Genomic DNA, 22,892 nt, shown 5'->3' with positions numbered 1-22,892 from the left:
TTCATCACATGTGGCACTTTTCACCCACAAGCACAAAAATAACTCCATTCATCTGCATCTGTAGCAGCTCTTCCACAACTCATGTGGCAAAATCCAAGGGAAAGCCGTTCATTATTTCATGAAATAATAATATATCTACATGTTTGCGCTATGATTAATAATTCACAACAGAAAGAGAGGGAATTTAGTTTGTCAGACATCCAAACAAAGATGCCATATTCACATGAAAGTAGGACGTAGCTATACATATCCATACAACAACAACAGAAAGAGGTCAACTCTCTTCTCTTTACTCGTTCTCTCAGAGAGTGTTTGACTCTTGTAATGCAGACCTCTGGAAAATATCTAGGATGCCAGTCATTCCACTCAAACACTCTCAACCAATCTGGTCAGCAGCCCAGTCACATGCACACACGCATAAACAGGACTGCTGCACACTTATCTCTCCAGCACTCTCTTTCTCTTTTGTCACCAAACTTTTAAACTCTTTTGTTTCTCATTTGAACCCCCACAGATCACTTTTAGCTACTGGCAGCACTCCATCATACCGCCGACCCACAACATCACCGCCATTGGAATCTTTTGTTTCTTTCTCTTCATTTCAAACCACAACTCCACACTGTTTAAGCGGGTATGCCCACATTTCACTAAAGAAAATATTATGATAGCTAGATAGGAGTTAACATATATACCCCACACTATGTGCTGATGTTTGCTGAGCTTTCTAAACCTTATATTGTATCTGAAAGCATCACAAGAAATGAATTATTGTTCCATTTTTAGGCAAGATAAAATCAATCAGACAAAATTACAGTACCAGTCAAATTTGGACAAATGCGTGGATGCTTTGTTTTAATGAAAATCTTAAAATTGAGTCTATGTATTTTTTTAGATCAGAATATAACAGTTTTGATAACCACCATTTGGTCACTGCATATTTCCTATACTTCTATTTGCATTATTGTATAATGTGGATGACTTTATCATTTCTGTTTTGAAGTGTGGTCAAACTTCTGGCTGGTATTTATTTAAAATTCATGGTAAGAGTGAAAAAAAAAAAACGTTACACATGAGCATGTACTGCTAGATAAAAAAAGGCTGTATATGTCTGATTTCATGGAAATTTCAAGGTAATTTTTTTTTTTTTTTTGTACTACAAATGTAGCATAGACGGGCATGGAATTCTTAATTGCATTAGACACAGAGCATAAGCATAAGAAATTCAAGGCTATAAACGTCTAAAAACATCAAATTAAATTAGAAAAAAAGAAAAGAGGTCTTGTCAGTTTGGACTTAATATCACAATAATATAATTTCTTTCAAATCACTGAAAACATAGCCTCTAGCAACTTTCTTTTTCTATAGAGACTCTCTCCAGTCCTACTCTTCCTGTCTTTGCTTTCACCTCCTGTGTTTTTCCGGTCCCTCAGCCCCTCTTTACCCCGTTTCCTTTTCAAAGGACCTTGGATGACTACATTTTATCTGACCCACATGTTTTAATAAGGAAATAATCTACATGGTTCCATTAATACATACTTAGCAAATTAGGTTGAAAACAGTCAATGAGTTTACAGCATATTAGGGGTGTAACGATACACAAACCTGACAGTTTGGTACATCACGCGATTTTGCCGTCTCAGATTTTTTTTTTTTTTAGCCTAAATTCAGTTGGAATTTGGAATTTGCTTTAGCCTAAATTCAGTTGATATTTATTTTTAGATATATTAATAATCAACACTCAAATAACAAATTGTATGGAAACATGTACTGCACATAAGACATTTTATTTGTTTTTACTCTAATTTGTGACTGAAATATAATAATTTACACAGTTGCTGTTATTTTCATTTTAAACATACATTAAATCAAGATATCATTAACAGGTTAAGTAAAATACAATGTATCGGCTAATTTATTTAGTGAAAGAGTTAGCGAACCAACAAGCTGTGGACACTGAATGACTTGCCTGAGGTAAAAAATTAAAAATTAAGCGTTTTATTGATGTATTTCCGCTGTTGAAACACTGATTGCGCGATTACACGAGTTATGATGCCTTTCAGTAAGTATACTGTAGCCTATCTTTCAACAAACCATCGGGTGTCCATTCATATTTATTCTGTAACTGAGGAAGAGATAATCGCGTAATTCGCATAGTACAGCTAGTACAGTGATCTGTCACGCCACATCTAAGAGCACCAAAACGGCATTTATTGTTTGAATTTTGTGATCAAAAAGACATAATTTCAAAGACTACATCTTGCTTATTATCGAAAGTAACAAAACATGGAGCTTGCTATTATAGAGTGTCAATGGTGGTTAGTCTACAATGCGCAATATTCGTTGTAAACATAAGACATGAGGCCCATTGAAAGCATCGCAATAAGTATCGTGGGTGGTGTATCACGTTTTTTTCGGTTCGTTTCGAATATCGTTACACCCCAACAGCATATGTGACTGCTTTGTTATGGCCATTGTTGTGCCGACGGGGCCACGGGGTTCGCTCAAACTCTTTTGTTTGTAGAAGTCTTTAATCACAGGTGTTTCCCACACTGTCTTTTTTACGGTCATCACTATCCAAACAATCAAATATACCCACAGTTGCCATAACAGTGCTCACTCCCACCCTGATTGCTCTTCCCTTTCCACTGTGCGTATCAGTGTGTGTCTGTTTACCTGACCGTCTCTAAAACTCTACCCTGGACAGACTCAAAAATGAGTGTGGGTTTCAGATGTTTCTTCTGACGCCTCTTATTGCTCATGCATCTCTTATTTTGAGTACTACCAGGTGTTCTGCCATAGAGACTCTTTGTTCATTCATGATCAGGCTATTGCAAAATCTTCTAACTTTACCCTCCAAATCAGCACCCATTGCAAGTGTGCAATTTCACTGGAGACTGGCCGTAACGGAGCGCAGCTCCAAAAGATTACAAAGATCTTTCCTGAGGTCTGTGGTCGACTCCCTCGGCTTTTGGCATTGCGGGGGCGAGAGTCTGCCCCTGCCTTGATAGGACTGACATGTCCTTATCATCTGTTTACATTTCCAACAACTTTATAAAGTGTTTGTGTGTTACTGCCAAATGTGTCTCTTCTTACAGGGCCTGATGTTTATTTCTCACTTCCTTATCTCAACTGCAGCACCATCAGACTGCAGCTGGGAAGAAAAGAGGAGGATTTGAAGTGGGAAGAGATTTTGAGTTAGTTTGGCACTGGACGACAGCCAACCATGTCCGGATTAACCATTAGGGCAACTGGTCACTTGCCCAGGGGCACATGACATGACATCTAAGGGGCCCTGGGCAACGTCAAATATTATGTTAGATCATGTTATAAACACAGTCCTCACTTTCCTAATTATATGCAGATTTTTGCAACCCACTGGGTCAAAATATAATGTTAAATCACTTCAAAAACAGTGTCTGTAGCTTCCTACGCAGAGAGCGAAAGCGAGCTGTCACGCCGACTCGCGTGACGCACTGTAATTTTTGAAACTGTGGAAAGATGGAGAAGCAGTTGTCTATGGTTGCCTAACATAAAGGTCTCTACTGTCTAGCGTTATATTTTGCCAACGAACGACAAATCAGTAATTTTGTTCTTCTCGTTTAATTTTTTTCTATCCCAAACCAGCTTAAATATAATTTGCTACAGTAGCTGATCCTGTTCAGTCCCCCAGTTGCTTTAATCCTCTGTACCCAAATCCAGCCTGATAGGGTTCCTGCATCTGATTACATTTAGAGAGTGACCATACAGAAAGGCAGATTTGGCCCGGGCAGAGGGTCAAATGAGATGTGGATGATCAGTCAGGCTGATAGTAATGCAATAACCATCCAGAAAGCTTAAGAACTAACAGGCAGTCTCTCGGCCACCAGCCACTGTCACTGTGAAACAGAGCAGACACGGGTCTTCTCACGATAGCCAAGAGAGACTGTCAAGCGCACACTCACATTATGTCAAGAAATCTAACATGTATTTACAAAAAACATTCCTGTCTGTTTTTTTTTTGACTCCTAAATCTTATTCGAACACAGTGTGCTCACACTTAGACAAAGCAGTGCTCAAACAGGCAGAAAAAAGCAAACGCATGCAAATGTGTGCACAAACCCATTTGCCTGAAACCAAACACACAACCGATCACTAGGGTTTGACTACCTTGGTGTAAGCATGCTTTTTTAACTCAACGAGCTTGGTTGTGTTCATGTTATCCCCAAACTAAACACAAACACACTTTTAAGGACCAGAAGGATCAATAAAAGGATATGCTTGAATATTAAGGCAAAGGTGTATACCAGTACTGTGCAAAAGTCTTAGGCATATTAGTATTTAAAAACAAAACAAAAACATAATTAAGCCAAATACTTATAAATCTCACTGGATTATTACAATTACTGCCAAAAGGAATTTTTGGAAATGTAAAATTATATTTCCTACTGACACACTAAAATTATTGTATGTCGGATAAAAAACAAAACTTGTGAACAAATCAAGCTTTATGATTCATTTTCCAACAAAATATGCTCCATTATTGTTCAATAAAAGCATGTTTTTTAAAGCAAACACACACTATGGGTATAACGTACTATGGGAACACTATGGAAAACTACTGACTATTTCCAACCATTACCAACAGTTTGGCACCAAAATTACCCTTACTTTATACCCCATATCTTATATATTAGCCTCTATTTTTCAATTAAACTAACTACAGTTATTTATTTATTTAGGCCTATCGTTTAATCAATAACATGCAGAACACATTTTGAGAGTCGCTGCTCTAAAGTTTTTTTTCTGGTCACCAAAAGGACCAGCTGGTTTGGAATAGTCAACCTATAAACTGACAGTTACCTTTGCACTGACCACCAAAAACAATACATTTAAGAGGTTATTTTACCTTTGTGTCCAAAACAAGGTCATGTTTTAGTGGTGAGATTTCTTCCATAGATCTTGCTTCACAGGTGGCCTCATAGTCATGGTCACATGATTCCACACCCTCCTGAGAGCTTGTCTGATTCTCTACCTCGTTAAAAAGACCATATAAAAGGCCTGGCTCTAGTTGCTCCCACTGGTCCCTCTGTTGGTGCACAGTGTCTAAGCCTGATCCATCCGAGTCCCATTCACTATCCCCAGTCATTGAACCAAGTACAAAGTCAACACCTGATCGGGTCTCCTCTGACTCAGAGTCCAAATCCTGACAGTCTTCACAGGCAGAGCCCCCATCAGACACAAGCCGCTCAGGGGCTGCCAGGTAAACAAAACTATCGGAAGAGAGAAAGGCCCCTTCCTCTGGCTCAGGGCAGCATTTTGGGAGGGGGCTCGGAGGACCTGATTCCACTGATGGAGATGGGGGACCATCCTGATGATACTGAGGTGGCACAGCCACAGCTAAATAAACAAAACTGTCTGTTGCAACAAAAGCATCACCATCTTTGCTTTCAAGTCCTGCTGTTCTTGACTCGTGTTTAGTGGTAGTCGTGTTCAGGGGCAGAGGGGAAGGTGGAGCAGATTCAATACTGATATTTGGAGAGTCTAACTGTGAGTATGAGGCATCTGATTTTGGTGTACTTGTGGTCCCCTGAACAGCCTCTGTTACTTCCCACTCATGTGATGACACCTCCTCTTCAACAAATACTTCCATGGAGACTGAAATCTCTTCTTTCTCTGATTTTAAAAAAGCTCCCTCTTGGTCAGAAGTCATTTCCATAGTTACTTGAGCAGGCTCAGAGGAAACTGTATCCTCATGAGAGACAGTCTCACAGTGACTGTTCCTAACTTCACTTTCTGCCTCATCTTCCAAGACAGAGCACTCTGGAGACTGGTGAAAACTTTCCTCAATTTCCACCCCTTCCAAATCAGTCTTAAAGATGCCAAGATTCATATTGCATTCAACATCTGCATTCAAATTCTCTGGGGGGGAAAATCCATGCTCTAAGGAGATATGAATGTCAGATGTCTCATCTTGTTTCATTACCTCCTCTTGCTCTTGCTGTTCATGATCTGATGAAGCTCCAATGACTATATCTGAATAACTATCTGGTTGCTCATAGCTCACAGTCAGAATTGTGTCAGATGGAACAGTCCTATCTTGGTGTAAGGTTTGAATATCACTTGATTCAGAATCTAAAGCATCTGCATCAGCTATATATGAAGTATTATTTTGATCAAGATTATTACCTTCACTATTACAGGGAATACATATTTTTAGTTGGTCTTGGCTTTGGTCAATATCTTCAAGAGAAAAGCAGCTTTGTGCACATTCTGGTGAGTTTTGATTCATTTGTGTTACACGTGGCTCAGTCTGATCTGTGTGCTCTACATGATGTATGATGTCATGTGATGACGTCACAACACAATCTTCATCATACAGTTCTGTGATGTCACATTCATGTCTGGCATCAGCTTGATCTATGTTTACTTCAAGAAATTTGTCACAGGTATCCGAGTATTCAGAAGTGTGAGAAAGATCCCTCTTCTCAGAAACATTTGATTTGTCTGCGTCTTCTTCCAAACACTGTCTTTCCAGCTCAAGAAAGAGTTCGTCTGAACCTGCCTCTGAGCTGGGGCAGGGGGAAGCACTAGGGGCCTCTGAGCCTCCAAATCCTACAGGTGGTGTCAAAAGGGGCCAGTGGCCTGAGGATGCAAGTTGTTGCGTTTCCCAGTCTTGTAACTGTGATTCCTCCTCTTCTACCTCCCAAGATAAACCACATGTTTCACTGCTCTCCAGTTTCAACACTGCTTGCCAATTTCTCTCCTCCATCTCCAGTCTCTCCTCCTCTTCTTTCTTTTCTTGCTCTCTATCCATCTCATCCTCCTCTAACTCTTGCAAGATTCTGCGTTCATCTTCTTCAAAGCAAAGTTCAGAGGCCGTCTTCTCTCTTAGTCCAACAGTAGGAGGTGGCCAGCCCAATAAACCATTCTCACCACCCTCCTGACTGATACAGGGAGACAGGGGCAAACCCCCATAATTAAGTCCCTCTCCTTCTTGCAGGAAAGGGGATGGAGGATCCAACAGGTACAAAGATTCCTCATCACTCTCCTCACCAAGAATTGGGGGCAGTGGGGGTAGGATAGGGAGAACCCTTCCATGCCCAAGTGACCTTTTACTGCCTTTCATACTGCGGGGCCAGGTACGGGCTTTAGTGGGGGGACAAAATACTGGTTTTGGAGGTATTAGTGGAACAGTGTCTTGGTCATGTTCCAGTAGTGGTGAGTCTCGCTCATTATCAGAGGTTCGAGCTGCAGTAATATCCCAGATTTGTGGTGGTTCTTCTGAGATACTTCTAACACACAGTGAGGCAGGAGTTGGTTCACTCTGTTCGCCGCTTTTTCTCTCAGCCTGTTGAGAGATACTAGGACTAGGTTGTGGAGTGTCCGGCTGAGCACAAGTAGTAGTCTCTGAGGGTGGTTGTTCTTTTGAGGGAGAGTGCAGAGCAGTAGCAAGTTTTTGAGAGTGCAGTTGGAGTGGCTGTTTTCTGTGGGGATGAGGAAGATGAGGGGGAATTGGACTAACAGTGGGAGTGAAAGAAGGAGAGCTAGAGACAGGTGGAGTTTGAGGACCTCCAGATGAGACAGGGGAGTGTGAGAAAGGTGTTGTCAAAGGTGGCGATGACGTAGAAGGAATAGATGAGGCTAGTAAAGATGGCACAGGATGGAGAGGAGAAACTGGGATTCCAGCCCCAGACAGACGTTTCTCTCCACTCTCTCCAGGTGAAAGCTCTAAACGTTCTGCAAACTCAGGGTAAGTAGGGGGCATAAAAGCTTTCCAGGAGCGCCGATTTGGATTGTCCTTCTTGTCACCACCCTGATGCCTCCTTTTTGTCACAACAGCTGCCCCAACAGCAGCTGAATTTGATGCAGGAATAACCACTCCAGAGCCGACTCCTCCGACAGGTGACATACTCTGAGGGTCACCGGTGAGTTTCAGAGCATCAAAAATAACTCTTTCATCCAGCTTTTTCACACCTGCATCAGAAGGCCCTCCTCGTGCAACAAATACTCCACATATGTCGGCTCCCAAAGTCCCATTGCTGGAGAGTGTACTTCCCTCACCACCCCCTGAACCCAGTGTGCTGCGAGAAGGCTGGCTGAGCTTTGAGCCTTGATCAATCTGCTCATTGATGCGCATGGTGTCATAAATTGAGCGCTGGGGTACATAGCAGTCCTCAATATATGCCTCCTCATCGTCGCCCTTCCCAAGGCACCTGGGGTTCTGCCGCAAGCAGTCCGGGCGGCTCAGAGGTTTTCCCATCCCAAACTACAGCGCCCTCAAGGGGCTGAGATGGGATGGTTACTATTCCACAAACAAAGCCTGCAGTGAGTATTAGTGAGGTTCTGAACACACACATACAGTCATGCACTGAATTCTCAGTATACAATCTGTTATGATGCTCAACATCCAGCATAAATATCCAAGTAAAAAAAGGTCCAAGCTCTTGATTCAGAGCTACATGTCGGCATCTGCACGTGCAATGCTGAAATGCATTAGAAATGTCTCCTTTGCATGGATAAATCTGTGCAGCAACATATCAATGGTAAGAAAAATATACAAAAAGCTGGTAAGTGTCTGAGTGAGACATCCAAAATCCATATTAGAATAATAACATCCCTTCTGGAGAATATTCCTTTGTTTCCCTTCTGAGTCCAAACCCTCAAAACAAGAGCAAAATCCCAAATCCTTTCCTTCCTTAGTGCTGCTTCCTCTCGACTCTCCTTCCTGCTGCCACAACAGGAAAAATCAATGTGGGGCTTCAGCTACTTTCACCATCTCCAAGAGCAGCAGCCAAAGCTGTATGAGACTCCTTTTAAGGTGAGATATCCACACTCTGTTACATAAAACTGAGTTCGACAAAGAAAAACAAAAAGTGCCAGTCAGGAGATTTTGTCTCTCATCTCCCTTTTCTTTTAAGAGCATAATGTAATAGACATAATTCCTTGGAAGTATTCCGAAAAACAAGGCATCTTGAAAAAAACATATAAACAAACAAAAAAAAAAAATACTGTAAAGTTACTTGATAACACTAAAGATATTTAAAAGAAACAATTATAAAAACCATAACAGACTCACTCTTCCGACAGTCCTACCAGTTTTCCTGCTGTGTATTCTTTATCAATTTCTGCTTCCTCTTTTTAATCCTATAATGAAGCATTAATAGAGCATGTCAGGAAGAGAAGCCATCTGTGCCTGAAATACTTCATCCTTCTCTTTTATCTTGCCCTCTTCAGCAGACTGAGCACAAGGGATTGAAATCAATGAAATCCAACACTCTTTGTGACATGTTCATTTCATATTTAAAGTAAAAAAGACGTTCTTCAAACATGAAAATGTTTTTTTGTTGTTGTTGCAATCCTTTCATTCAGCACTTGGGGGGAAAATATATGGGTCCAAAAGGTGTCTGTGTCCAGAAGGGTTGAGGGTATGTAGATCCAGTGAGTCCAGTTCAGCCGGGGAGAGAGTTGAGAGTCAAGGGACTGTATCCAGAAGGCAGAGACCCAGACAGAGCTTCATTCCAAGTGCTGCCTTGCACTTCAGGCACTGTGATTCCCAGACAATCCCCGGACACACTCCCTGTTCTCTTATTTTCTTCTTTCAATACTCCAAACACAGCACAGCTAGGATCCACGGATGTTCTTGTTCTTCTTTTCTCTGATTTCTTCCTGTGCAGGCTTTCTTTCTCATACACGCTTTTCTCTGTCTGTTCGAAAGCTACTTCACAGCTGAAATGGTTTGCAGCTGCTAAAAAAATCTCCCAGTTTTCCTCTCTCGTTCACTCCCCCCTTCTCTCTCTCTCTCTCTCTCACACACAATTCGCCTCTCTTTTTTTCTCTTGCTCTCTCTCCCTTCTCTCTCTCTCTCTCTCTCTCTCTCTGTTTTTGTTTGAATCCAGCTCCGTTTGTTCTGTTTCCTGCTGTGGTTTTAAAACACAGGAAGTGGTCCAATCATGCCGGTTTCCCCTTCCAAAAAAACACGCGAGACAAGGCTAGAGGAGTGAGCCCAAGATAAAGTGAGTGGGAGGAGGGACCATGGAGTCAGTGGGAGTGACCAATCTGGGATCTGACTATGTTTCTGCAGAATCACTGGATAACAGGAGCAGCTTATCACATTCTAAGCTCTATAGCAACCATCTATGTAAACTAAGCGGTGTTGAAAAAGAGAGGGCTACATGCTCTCGCTAAGAGTTTTCTTCTATCATGTGTACAGTGAGCTTCAATGAGTCAACTGAGTAAATGATAAAGCTCATTTTCAGTTTGTAATAGTGATATTCATCACTTTGCTGTAATCTAAACCTGAATCAGCTGGGATAAACACTCCCACTCAAAAAAGAGCAAAAGCCTGAAGCAAACCACAAACTCTAGAGCACAATAGATAAACAGACAGGAAAAGTGAGAGTGAAAACGATAACTAAAGTGGGAGTGGTGAGTGGGGGAAAGAGGAGGGAGCTTGCAAGATGGATTTAAAGAAATAACGGCTGCCCTTCTCCCCCCCCCCCCCTAAAATAAACTGCCATACGTGGAAGCAAAAATCCCTTGCACACACACACTCACCCTCTCACTGTTCAGTAACCTCCCTCCCTTTTTAAGATGGGCCTTCTATAACAGCAAAACAATACAGAAGGACATACAAAAGTCTGGCATATTCACACCCCCCCACTTGTGCATTCCCGTCTGCTACTCTTCTGTAACACAATCCTGTCAGGAGAGAGCATAAGGGGGCTGGGGGGTACTGGGGCCTCTGATGAGGTGCTTCAGGATAACATAACATAAAAATGAATGAGCGTTCCACCGTGAAGGGTCCACCGACCCAGACCAGCACGAAATGGGAGTACAAAGTGTGAGCTTTCAATATTATTGTGTGTAATTTTTTGCATCTCATTTTTCTTAGTTTTATTGCACAGATCGCAACTCTGTATATATCCTTCCTTTAGAGTGTAAAGGGATAGTTAAAAAAATTGATCATGTTCTCTAAATCTGCATTACTTTCTTCTTCTGTGCAACATATGTTTTCCATGTTTTTTTCAATAGGGACTTAAGCTTTAAAGCTTCAAAAAGGACAAAATAGTAGCATGAAAACAGGCCAATACAACTTGTGTTATATTATACAAATAGATTGATTTGATATATACATCATTTTTCATTGATAAATTGGACATTCTCTAATGAATCATTTACATGTCAAAAACGTTTTCGATGCATTCCTCACACAAAGCAATCATATGCCTTCAGAAGACTTGGAATATAGCTCACAAGCCCCTGCTGAAAGGCTTTAATACTCATTCATTGTGATTGCATGGAAAATTCTTCAAAATCTTTCCTTTTGTGTTCTGGGAAAAAGTAAAGTCATACGGGTTTGGGATTAGACTCAATAAGGGACAGTGTACATATTCCTTTAAGAAGCTCCAGCAGAGAATAAACACCAATCGCCTGTCTGCCTATACTTCGTGGCACTCTGTCCAAAAACCACCAATGCATGCAGAAAAATACACACACACACATGAAGTGGGGGAGGGGCCTGTTAGTCTTCAGATATCTAACTGTTGCTCTGAAACACCACGCTCCCCGTGGCCTGCATATCAAGCAAGCTAAATTCTCGGTCTTTTTTATAAACTCTTTACCCCTCTGTGTCAGTTGGGTTGCAGCTGTTATGGCTGCTTCTAACACAAACCTCCCTACAGAAACAAAAGAGGTTTGTTGTCCATTTTGCTAGTGCTTGTGCTCTCTCCCTCTAACCACATAAAACTAGGTTTCAGTGAGCCGTAATCCTCAGCAAATTCGAAACCGGACACATGTGCATCCCAGACCCAATAATACAAAATACATTTGCAAACAAAACAAAGTAAGAGACCAAAACAATGAATCTAAGTACGTGTAACCAGTCTAAACCCTCATCTTCTCATTGCACTTCCTTATATCAATTAAATTCATGACTGCTTGACTGGTGCATCCCCCACTCTACTTTTCCTCATTCTTTCAGTGACTGGTCATTTGGCCAGTCGCGCCTAGTTAAAGAGTCACAGTCTTGACTCAGACAGGAAGAGGGAGGGGTTCAAACCCCAAAATCCCCTACACAGACTCTAGTTGGAACTGAACTGATTGGCATAGGTAAAGTGCTACTTGTGCTTTGTGTCTTGTACTAAAGCGGCCCCATTTAAAGACTGGTGGTCACTCAGCAAAACAAGCACGAGGCCTGAGAACATTATTGACTTAGAAGGCTATTTGTTGCCTCAGCAGAGCACCTGTTGATTTTGTTTTCCTTCTTTATCTTTGTTGCTAACTCACTACTCTTGCTACTCTCTCTCTCTTCCTGCCTGATTGCACTATAAGTGAAAAGGTACTGAAAGCCTCATCTGTTTGTTTCAGTTGTTCATTTACCCCCCTCTTCTCTCGTTCCCTTTGCCACACTGGTTACCAGGTAGCGTGTCTGTCATTTTCTCTATCTCAGCAGTAGATTTATAATTAACCAGCATGGCTTTACCTGAATGACTCAATGTGTGCATTGTTCTCTCTCAACACCACAGACACAAAGACATATGGAGCAGAGACAGGAATACAAACAGCTCTGCTGAGATAAAAGAAAAGAGTCTGGTCTTGCCACAAAATTGAAGCAATAAAATAGGTTTTGAATGTATTAATGAACACATTATAAAGCATTAACCTAAAGCTTAGCATTTAGTTCATATTAAAGCTGTTATTTAGGAAAAAAATAAACCATGTAAATCACAACCTTGTTCCCACATTTAACTTCAGTCAAAACATTGATTATTATCTTGGTAATTATTTCCAAATGTCAGTGGAGTAACCCTATTTACATTAAGTTCTTATTTATTTCTGTTGGTGAGATAATTGAGACTAACTGGAAGGGAAAGTGGGCTTTTCTATGGAATGCCACAGTAATGCACAACAGCTGAAACAATATCAGGCAATGGGAACAGCTAGAGAGAGCATGACATAACACACATATGTGCATGCACAATCAAATACCAGTGTTTGATGTTTAGAACCGGGTCAATTTAGATATAATAAATCATCAGATTAGTCTAACCATGTTATACTAATTTAATCAACCCCCACTGAATATGAGCAAACTGATATAAATGATATATTTACAGGTAAAAGATGTTCTAGGGAAACTGCAGAAATGGAAATTACACTAGAATGACACCAGAGATTGATAAGACATGGCACAGGAATGCTTAACCATAAAAAAGTTTTCAGAGGCTACAAAAACATACAGTATCACCACGATCATAGACTGATATCTAACTAGGCCTGATTCATCCGGGTAAGGTTCATACAAAGCGTACCCTACATAACTCTTTTATCAAAGCTCATGGAAAAGTACTATATAATATTTAGCATTGTGAAATGTTCAGTAGATTATTGAATCACTTTTCACTTCTGAAGAATTTTATTGTAATTACAGTAAAAAAAGAATATTTACATCCAAATAAATATATATATATTTGGAAAAATAACAGGAATATTTTTTCCATTACACTGATTTGGAAGTATAAACTGTGATTAACTGAAAAACCAAAATTATTATTATTATTATAATGGTCATATAAGACTTATACGAACTTGTATCAGTAACAAATGTACATTTTTATTTAATTTTAATTTGGACTGAAATATGACAGATTTTTTCTATGACGGATGTTAATATACCTCATTGTAAGAACTTTACATTACATTACCTTGTTGCAATAGTGATAAATTCATTCTTCCAGGAAAGTGCTAATCTACTTATTTGACTGGGAGGCCACAAGATTGATGAGTTAAAGGGAAACCCCTAAGGTTTGGGTGGGGGCCGGGCAGGTCATGACAGTCTCCACAGTTGTTTATGTGGAAGAAAATCTCAAACTGCGTAAAAAGAGGTCGATAAAAATAGACAAACCAGCAAGAGTGATGGAGTGATGGAAGGAGTAAAGATATAAGCGGCAAGGTTGAGGACAGTGTGGACAACCTGATTTGATTTAGAAGCCATTCCCTCATCCCAACAGCCCTGTGAAGGAATTCCCAGTTGGACAAGGGGCCCTCGCTTTACTCCAATCTAGCACTTCATCCGGCCCCGCAGGCTCAAGCCTCAGCTGCTCTGGGACAGAGCGACATGGGAGCACACAAGGGTACGTAAGGGACAAGAATTTTAAGGAGGGGGCAACCACACCCTGATTATGTGTACATGTGTGTGTGTTTCCAGGGTTCAGGGTGGGGAGACAGCTGGGATGCCGGGCGCTCCACACGGACTGGAATTAGAAACATTCTCACACATGGACCTGCGGACACACTCCCACAACATACAAACACACCTTCTGCGTCTACATGTCACCCTAGAGCACACGCCTGCTGATAAATATGAGAACAGGAAACACTGGACGACACCGGCTAGACATTTCACATTGAAGTGTGAAAAGCCCCGGCTCTCTCCGACCGATTTCCACAACATCTCAATACACTCATTGTTGAAAAGCTAAACAATGACACTGACTAATCTGACACCTTCTCTTAATACCCCATGCCCCCCGCAGCTGCCCTGACGAAGCTTGCACAACAAAAAAACCTCTCAGACACACACACACACACACAGGATCACCCTCCCCTCTCCACCCCTTTCAGCAATGACATCATTTTGGATTTGGTGTCTTTGAAATGGAGTCTGGCTTGCGTGGAGTGAGGCGAAAATGAGAGCAGACTATCCGAGTGGCAGACGAACGGGCTGCACTCACATTTATTTTACGATGTTTCGTTTCAAAGTGGAAGACGAAAAGAGAGAAATGGGGCAGAGAAGATGGAAAAAGTGCTTGAAGCCAAGTTGGATGTATCCCATGGATGTCTTTCTGAACGCATTTTATTCATCTTTCTCTTTTTCCTCTTTGTAATGAATGAGAGCTCATCTCCTCAGCTTCCTAAAAACAACCTCTAGACTACAAATACATACAGTGGGGTTCAATAGTCCACTTGTGAAAATGCTTCTTCTTTACTGTAACAAATTATATTCATGCCGCAGCATAACATTATGTTGCTTTGCTTTATGAAAATATATGATATACAATGAATAAATAATATACATTTCATTATTTTTACGGTTATATCTCAATTTGTGTCTTGTACCGTCTTCAAGAGTTTGAGATACGTGGCTGTCTCCATTTCAAGGTCACAAGACAATATTGAGAAGCTGTAATTTTCCACTGCCTTTGTTATAATACCACTGACTGAATCTGTGCTGATCGCAGTCAGACTGAGCATTGAGAAAGACAATTAAGATTATTCAATAAACTCAATTCAATACATTTTTTTAAAAACTATATTGCCTGACAGAAAGCGAAATCTAGTAGGAAATAATGGATTGGATGTTAAAATAGTGTATCCAAGATTCAACATCAGCACGACTGAAGCCCATTGTACTTTATATACTGTGCTGGCTTTGACTTCATTCTTGAACTCCACTTCACGCTGTATTGATTAGACATGCACTTGACCATATCAACAACACCCACTTATTCTTAGTCCTCCATTTAGTCCCTTTTCTGCCCCTCTCACTGTCTGTCTGCCTGTGCTCTTAATCACATCTACACAACCTGCATTCATTTAGCACCCATGAGAGAATAAGGGAGAAAGAAAGAAAAGCAGAAGATGAGAAAATGGGTAATGCCGTGCTTTCAGTCAACCATATTGTTAAAAATTTGATTGAGAGCTTTATTAGACCGCTACGCCTAGATGAGACAAGCAAGTAGTGGAAAAACAGAATACTCAAAAAATGTGTGTGGAAAGACTTTAAGACTTCCACAGGTGGTGCATGTTAATGAGGATAGAAGTTGAAAAGTCTCAAAAGTTGAAAACTCAGTCTTTTCACCAATGCTACATTTATAATAATAATAATACAGTAAAAAAGTAAAATTGTGAAATATTATTACACTTTAAAATGTCATTTAATCCTGTGATGCAAAGCTGAATTTTCCGCATAATTATTCCAGTCTTCAGTGTCACATGATACTTCAGAAATTATTATAATATACTGATAAATCTGCTAGTATATCTATAACTATTTTATTGTCTCTCCACTATTCACATGACTGATATACAGCAAAGTGTCCCCAGCTCTTTTTTTCCTCCCTTCTTACGCTTCCATAGCTTGACACAGATTAGTTGTGTGGTCAGATTTATCTCAGTGTCCATCACAGTGGTGACATCATTAATGAGCTCTCAATGTTGGCACTGAACAGAGGGATGCAGTAAGCCCACAATGGAAGATTTACCTCGCATGAAATTATAAAGTCTCTGAAGAACACAAATGACACAATGACAAATTTCACCCTTTATCCCAAATTCCAAGAACTTCAAAAAGTCTTTGATGATAAATGTTGCCATTTAAAATCTTCAAATGTTCAGCTAAAGGTCACTGGACTAATTCAACACCACGCATACTGTTGTTGTTGAGCAATCAAACATGGCAGAGGAAGGAATGATTCAGTCTCAGCAAGACATATTTTCTATAGCACTGATTCACTCTCCTGCTCCTGGAGGTCTCGGACGCCCACTACATCTGTCATCTCCTCAGCTCCATTCCTTCCCACTTCCACCTACAGCTCTTTACTCTCACACTCTCCTTTCTTTCACCACCCCCAAGAGGCATGAGTAAGAGAGATAAAGACATTTCATCAGACGGACGGGAGGAAAGGTGAACTCGGGCAGCCCACTCTAAGTAAGAGCTGACATGTCTCACCTTATTCTCTCGCCACCATCACAGAGATGATAGGAGGAAAACAGCAAAAACATGTTGGGAAAGAAGGATTTATCAAGGGATAGTGCTTTCACCCTGCAGTAATACAAATATTAAAAGTACCACACGGATATTGATACATTTTTCTTGCTTTTCTCTTTTAAACAAACACACTTGAGGGGCAAGAGGCTGAGAGTGTGTGCAACTGAATTCAGATTGCTCTGTAGTTTTTAAGCCGCAAATGGGTCCACCTGAGAGTTTGCATAGTCAATGAAAACATTCCTACTAAGCTCACAACAAACATGAGCCAGATGTAGCTGGATTATTGATCAAAATAAAACCAAAATCACAATATGGCTTGCAAAAGTTGCGATTTAATTAAATAAATATTTAGAGATACGCTTATAACGTGGATTTGGGAACGCAGAACTTGTAAAAAGTGCTACAAAAGAGAAGCGTTGAGGGCTAATAGGGAAAATAAAGTAGTTAAGACAACCATTAATTGTCCAAATTGTGCACCCCTACAAAGAAGCTCGGCAAACCTGGAGCTTTTTTTCTAATCACATTTTAAATAGCAATCACAATTTCCAGAAAAATCCAAATTTGATCCCCCCACGCACTCCATGCAGCCCTGGCCTTATGTGATTTACACAATTAGGACATGTTCCTGGATCAAAAGCTTTGCTGGTTCAGGAACATCATCATGCATCATCTGCAAAACATTGCCTACTGAATTTAGAGGTAGGGTGGTTGATTCAGGAACAAGTCATACTTCGGTAAACCACATCGTGCATGACGAGGGGTTTGCTAGACCTTGTTTAGATATTGAAAAAACACGACTATGCCACATGAGCTCATGCTTAGGTAGGCGGGTTGAGCCCCTCTGAGACTGAAGCCTTAGAGACTCCTGTGGCATGAATATTGTTAGCTAACAGTCGATAGCACACAATAGAATCTGATATTGCAAATGAAAGCTACAGTACACGCAAAAATATACAGCTTGCTAAATATTTTCCTACCTTAAATTCTTGAAGTTGCTGTTTAATGACCTCCACTTCTGTCCCAACGACGGCCTGTGTGTTCAGCACCTCCTCAGCCCGTCCCAGCAGCCCCTGTAGGTCAGCCAGTCGGGCGTAGAACTCCTTAACGCGTTCTTCTGCTGCTCCTATGAGTGCCAGACGGTTCTGGCCTCGCTCTTTCAGCTTGCCAGCCTGTCGGTTTAGGGCTTCGGTTTCTCTCCTGAGGGCCAGAAGATCAGGAGAGCTCCCCTCTCTGCGCAGCATAGTTGTGCATTCCCCACCATGACTCTCCAGCTCGGCACGGAGGGCATCAAGTCGGCTGAGGAAGCCCCTGACGGCGTCGGCCTGTGAAGCCAAGGAGTCAGCATCTCGTCCCACAGGGCTAAGGCTGTCCAGTTCATCATCCAAATCAGCCAGGCGGGAGAAAATATCTCGAACATGTGATTGGACCTCTCCCACGCCCTGCAACCGGGACTCCAAGGATGAGCAGCATTGCTCAGTCTGTTGGGAAAAGAAAGGGGACAGATGCAGGTAAATGGAGGTAAAAAAACAATAACAAGCAATAACAATATTTCACAATAACAACCTTTTCTCTTGATTTCTATCATTTACCCGAACCCAACTGAGCTGGACGATGACATAGATGAATTGCTTTATAGCTGAATTGAACTTACAAAACTATTGAATCGAACTGAATCAACACCGAACTAGAGCCAAACTAAATGCCTAATATCGGCCGATATTAGGCATTTTCCAAACTATCGGTATCGGCAGTTATAATGGCCGATAAATTAATATTTCAAAAATAAAATAAAAACGGACGAAACACGCTTGAACCATGTCATGAGTGTTGGAGTTGTATAGTTTGTCCACCAGAGAACACTCTACACCGTCCCTGTTTGCAACACTCATTGAGTTGGTCAAGACACATACATTGCTTGAATAACAATTAAATCTCTTCTTGGCCTGTTATATTGAAAATGTATGCTTTCCAATTTGCAGTATGACGTTATCCATTGCTAAATTATGGCTCATCATAGACTAGCTAACCACAAAGCTAGCTAATGCCACTATCACCAGTCTGTTCTGTTGTGACAATAAAAGAAACAAGCTTCTCATTAAAATGCATTATATTATTTTAGTTAAAAGTCATAAATAACTACAAATAACTAATGTTAGGGAAATCTGTTAATGTTTTGTTGTGCGTTTCTGAAAAAAAAAACAACATAAAAAATAAAAATATCGGCCGATATATCGGAATATCGGATTTTAAAACCAACAAATATTTGTATCGGTATCGGCCTTCAAAATCCTTTATCGGTCGGGCTCTACACCGAACTAACCTCAGCTGAACAGAAACACTATTTTATTTTTAGAGGTGCTTTCCAGCAGATCTGAACTCTGTTTGGATAATTTAATGATTATTTTAGTTTAGTCCTGTTAAGAGTTGAATGGCAATGTTAAACTTTTGACTACAAACTATTAAACAAGACAAATCTGGACAAACAGTAAAAAAAAAGACTTGTAAAAGTCATTTTGAGCATATACGGCATGAGCGCAGACATGAACTACACATCAGGTTATATATAACATCCCAACTACTGCCTGAGTCTAGACACATTCCAGAGGCTCCTGATCATGTGCAGATTCTCTCACCTTCTCAGTAACTTCTTCAAACTCTTTTTCGGTATCACAAGCCTGCTGCATTAGCCTCTGACCGCCATCTTCGCCGGCCCCGGATATCTCGGGTGCGTCCTGCAGCAGCCCCTGAGCCAGGTTTCGCAGGTACACCACCTGCGGCTGTATAGAGTTTAACAGTTCCTGTTGGCTACGCAAACGCTCCAGGCTTTTGTTGCTACAAGCTTGTGGCCCAAGTGCCTCCTGAACCTCAATCTGATGCTTGGCTGCTTCCAGCCTTCTCTCCACAGCCAGTCTGCCCTCTTCAAACTCCTTCAGTCTGCTTCCCAACTCCTCTAGCTGAGCCGTGCGTCCCTGTAGTCGCTCAGAGAGGCTGTCTACCCTGCGGTTAAGCTGAGCCTTTTCATCCCTCACTTCTTCTTCACCAACGCAGCTCTGCTCCAGCAGCTGATCTGCTGCCGCGTTCAGAGACTCTAAGAGGGGGCGACGGCGATCTAAGTCCATGCTCAACTGTCTAGCCTTTTGCAAAGCCTCGTCTAAGGCGGCGGGATCCAGTGATGGGTGGATCTCTGCCTCCCTTTCCTCACATTCTGCAACCCAAGGCACAAGCTCATTGTGATGTTGTTGGTACAGCTCAGCACGGGACAGCGTCTCTTTTATTCGACAGTGTTTCTCAGTGGTTTGCTGGTTCATGCCCTCCCAGTCTTGCCGTAAGGTGTTTAATCGAGTCTGTAGGGCTAATCGCTCATCTCCAGGAGGGAGGGATGCCAGTAGAGATGCCCCCTCGGCCTGGATGAGCTCGTAGGATCCACGTTGTTGTGCCATGGCTCGCTGGAGATCTTCTTGTTGGGCGAGAAGGGTCTTCAAAGTGTCAGGTTGGCAAGGAAGAGCATCAGAAATACCAGCTGTGTGACTCCCATCCTGCCCATCCAACCAGCCACGAAGCTCGTCAAACATCTGTTGGAACTGTTGAGTGCTGGACAGGGCGGCCTGCAGCTGGGACAAGCCATCAGCTGAAAGACAGCAGTGAGAGGGACGGTTACTTTTATGTACAGTACATGCACAAAACCATATTATGGAAGGGTGAGAGATTATTGGTGATGACAACAGAATTGTCTCACCCCAGAACTAAGAGAACTGAACAGTTAAACTAAATCAAATACAACTAAAGTTTATAATAAATAGTATTATTATTATTATTATTATTATTATGATGCAGTTTTTGTGTAAAGTCATGTATTCCACCTTTCCATAAACATGCCATGTCAGATGTAGCTTCTGTTCTACCTTTGCTGTGTAAAATGGCTTTTGTTAATGTTGCTAAAATTTTATTGGTAACAGTTGCTGTATTCTAATTGAATAATATTATAATTTGTTAAAAATAGGTATTATAAATAAGACAACACACATATTTTTAATACGGTAATTATTAGAGCCTGGACTTTAACGCGTTAATTGAGATTAATTAATTATAATTACAGACTTTAACGCTTTAATTAATTAAACCAAAAAATGTACGTATTGAACCTAGTGCACAGTGAACCTAAACGAAGAAGCTGACGAGACCGCTTTGGTTGGTCCCGTGGATGGGAAATTTTGTTATAAAAACTAACGGATGGAAGTGTCAACAAGAGCGTGGTTGTGTCACATCGACCCTCAAGTTTCACCTCAACGCAAAACATATACAATTGCACTGGTCTGCTCGACTTGGTTGAACAAAAATAAACAATATTTTTTTGCTTAAGCTTATGTATTCTGTCATTATTCAATGGTATACTAAAAATCCATGTGAAAAAAAAAAATCTTCTCACTGTTCTCAGTTCAAATATTAATGCAATTAAAATGCGATTAATTTCGATTAATTAATTACAAAGCCTCTAATTAATTTGATTATTTTTTTTTAATCTAGTCACGGCCCTAGTAATTATACATTTGATTCAAATTCCAGTGGGCAAATATTGCCCCTTAATGGAAAAGTTCATTTCTGACCCTGCATTACGGTAAATGTTACTCACCAGCCCGTTCTTCTAGGTTCTTGAGGGGGCCGCTCACACTCTCCAGTCTCTTGTGCAACTCATCTCTGAGATACGGTTCGGCCACAATTGTGCTGAGCTCCTCACACAGCTGCTCAGCCTGGGCCAGTTGACCCCGTCTCTGTTCCAGCTCAGAGCGGATCTCCCCTGTTTCCTGAAGCCTACGACGTAGGGCTTCGGGTTGAGCGCTTAGAGAGGCCTGCGCATCCAGCCTCTCCCCTAGATTGGCCACACTCTGAGACAGCTCCCTGAGAAGGGCTAGGTAGCGCTCGCTGGTTCCCTGTGCCTGGTCGATCTTCTGCGAGCGGCCCGTGAGGCGAGAGGTGAGGTCTCCCCACTGCTTTGAAATGTCTGCCAGCTCCTGCCTCACCTCCTCTAGGTCGTGTTCATCTCTAGAACCATCGTCTCCTGTCGGAGAGAGGATTCCCTCTGCTGCCTGAGTCAGCTGGTCAAACTGGGGTTGCCGTGTCTCGAACTCACGTAGCATGAACTGACGGGATAAAGAAATACATTTAAATTGACTACTGGTGGTGAAAGCCATTAGTTTTGAGTACAAAATGTTTTTTTTTTTTTAAATGTCAATGTAATGCATGCTATTCTGTCCAAAATAAAATACATTCTTGATTCAAAGGCCTTAAAAATATTGTATCAGTCTCTAATAGTGCCATACATGACTTATTGCGTAGAGATTTGGGGAAATACATACAAAACAACAATAAAACCAATTCTTCTTTTACATAAACGTGCAATACGACTAATAAATAAAACAGATTATTATCATCCAACAAACAAGCTATTTATAGATTCCAACCTACTAAAATTTAATGATTTAGTAGAATTTAAAATAGCCAAAATAATGTTTAAAATAATAAATAATCAATTTCCAGACTGTGTCCAGAACCTGTTTCAAATGAAATCTACTCCTTATGAGCCCAGAGGAACACATGTTCAATAAAGCACAGATTAGAACAAATGTTAAACAGAGATGTCTGTCTGTTAAGGGGGTTAAAATGTGGATGATGAACTGAAAACATGTAAATCTATAGGCAGCTTTAAGAAATTGTATATATATAAAAAAGATTACATTATACAAAGCTGAATAAGTTTAGCTTTCCTTTACGGTACTGTGTGTTAAATAAATAAAATGTAAAAAGGATCGGCGCAATAAGCATAAGCCAACCTTTTTCGGTCAAGCATCTTTTCTTTTTTTTATGTTTTTATTATTGTTTATATTGTATTTTCACTTGTGTTTCTATATTTGTTTTTAAATTTATTTTTGAAGCTGACCGAAATAAAAATTATGAATTATGAATTATATTGATTAAAAATGTCAGCACAGCTCTAGAAAGTTTATTAATTATAAAACAGCACAATGTTTTGACCAGTTAAGGTCTCAACTCTTTATAGGCACAGGTGATATCCAATGATAAAAATGTTTTAATAAACATTAACATGAACTATTCCACGAGAGAAAAAATAAACTCATCAGTTCTTTTG

General features: G+C 40.8%; 1 protein-coding gene across 18 annotated transcripts in view; it reads right to left on the bottom strand.

Moving 5' to 3' along the window:
• The window catches only part of macf1a (microtubule actin crosslinking factor 1a), a 175,117-nt gene that overhangs the window by 28,279 nt on the left and 123,946 nt on the right, over window positions 1-22,892 (bottom strand). For all 18 annotated transcript variants that reach the window (XM_089123253.1, XM_089123258.1, XM_089123254.1 and 15 more), the window contains 3 exons: window positions 21,378-21,885; window positions 19,381-20,375; window positions 17,725-18,225 (listed from right to left, as the gene is read on the bottom strand). In XM_089123253.1, the coding sequence (XP_088979379.1) occupies window positions 17,725-18,225; window positions 19,381-20,375; window positions 21,378-21,885 (2,004 nt within the window). The remainder of the gene's footprint in view (window positions 1-17,724; window positions 18,226-19,380; window positions 20,376-21,377; window positions 21,886-22,892) is intronic.

The sequence above is a fragment of the Pimephales promelas genome, chromosome 18, assembly GCF_988280905.1.
Source record: "Pimephales promelas chromosome 18, fPimPro1.hap1.1, whole genome shotgun sequence".
Lineage (NCBI taxonomy): Eukaryota > Metazoa > Chordata > Actinopteri > Cypriniformes > Leuciscidae > Pimephales > Pimephales promelas.
Note: the sequence above shows the minus strand (reverse complement) of the source record. Positions and strands in the feature narration are given on the sequence as shown.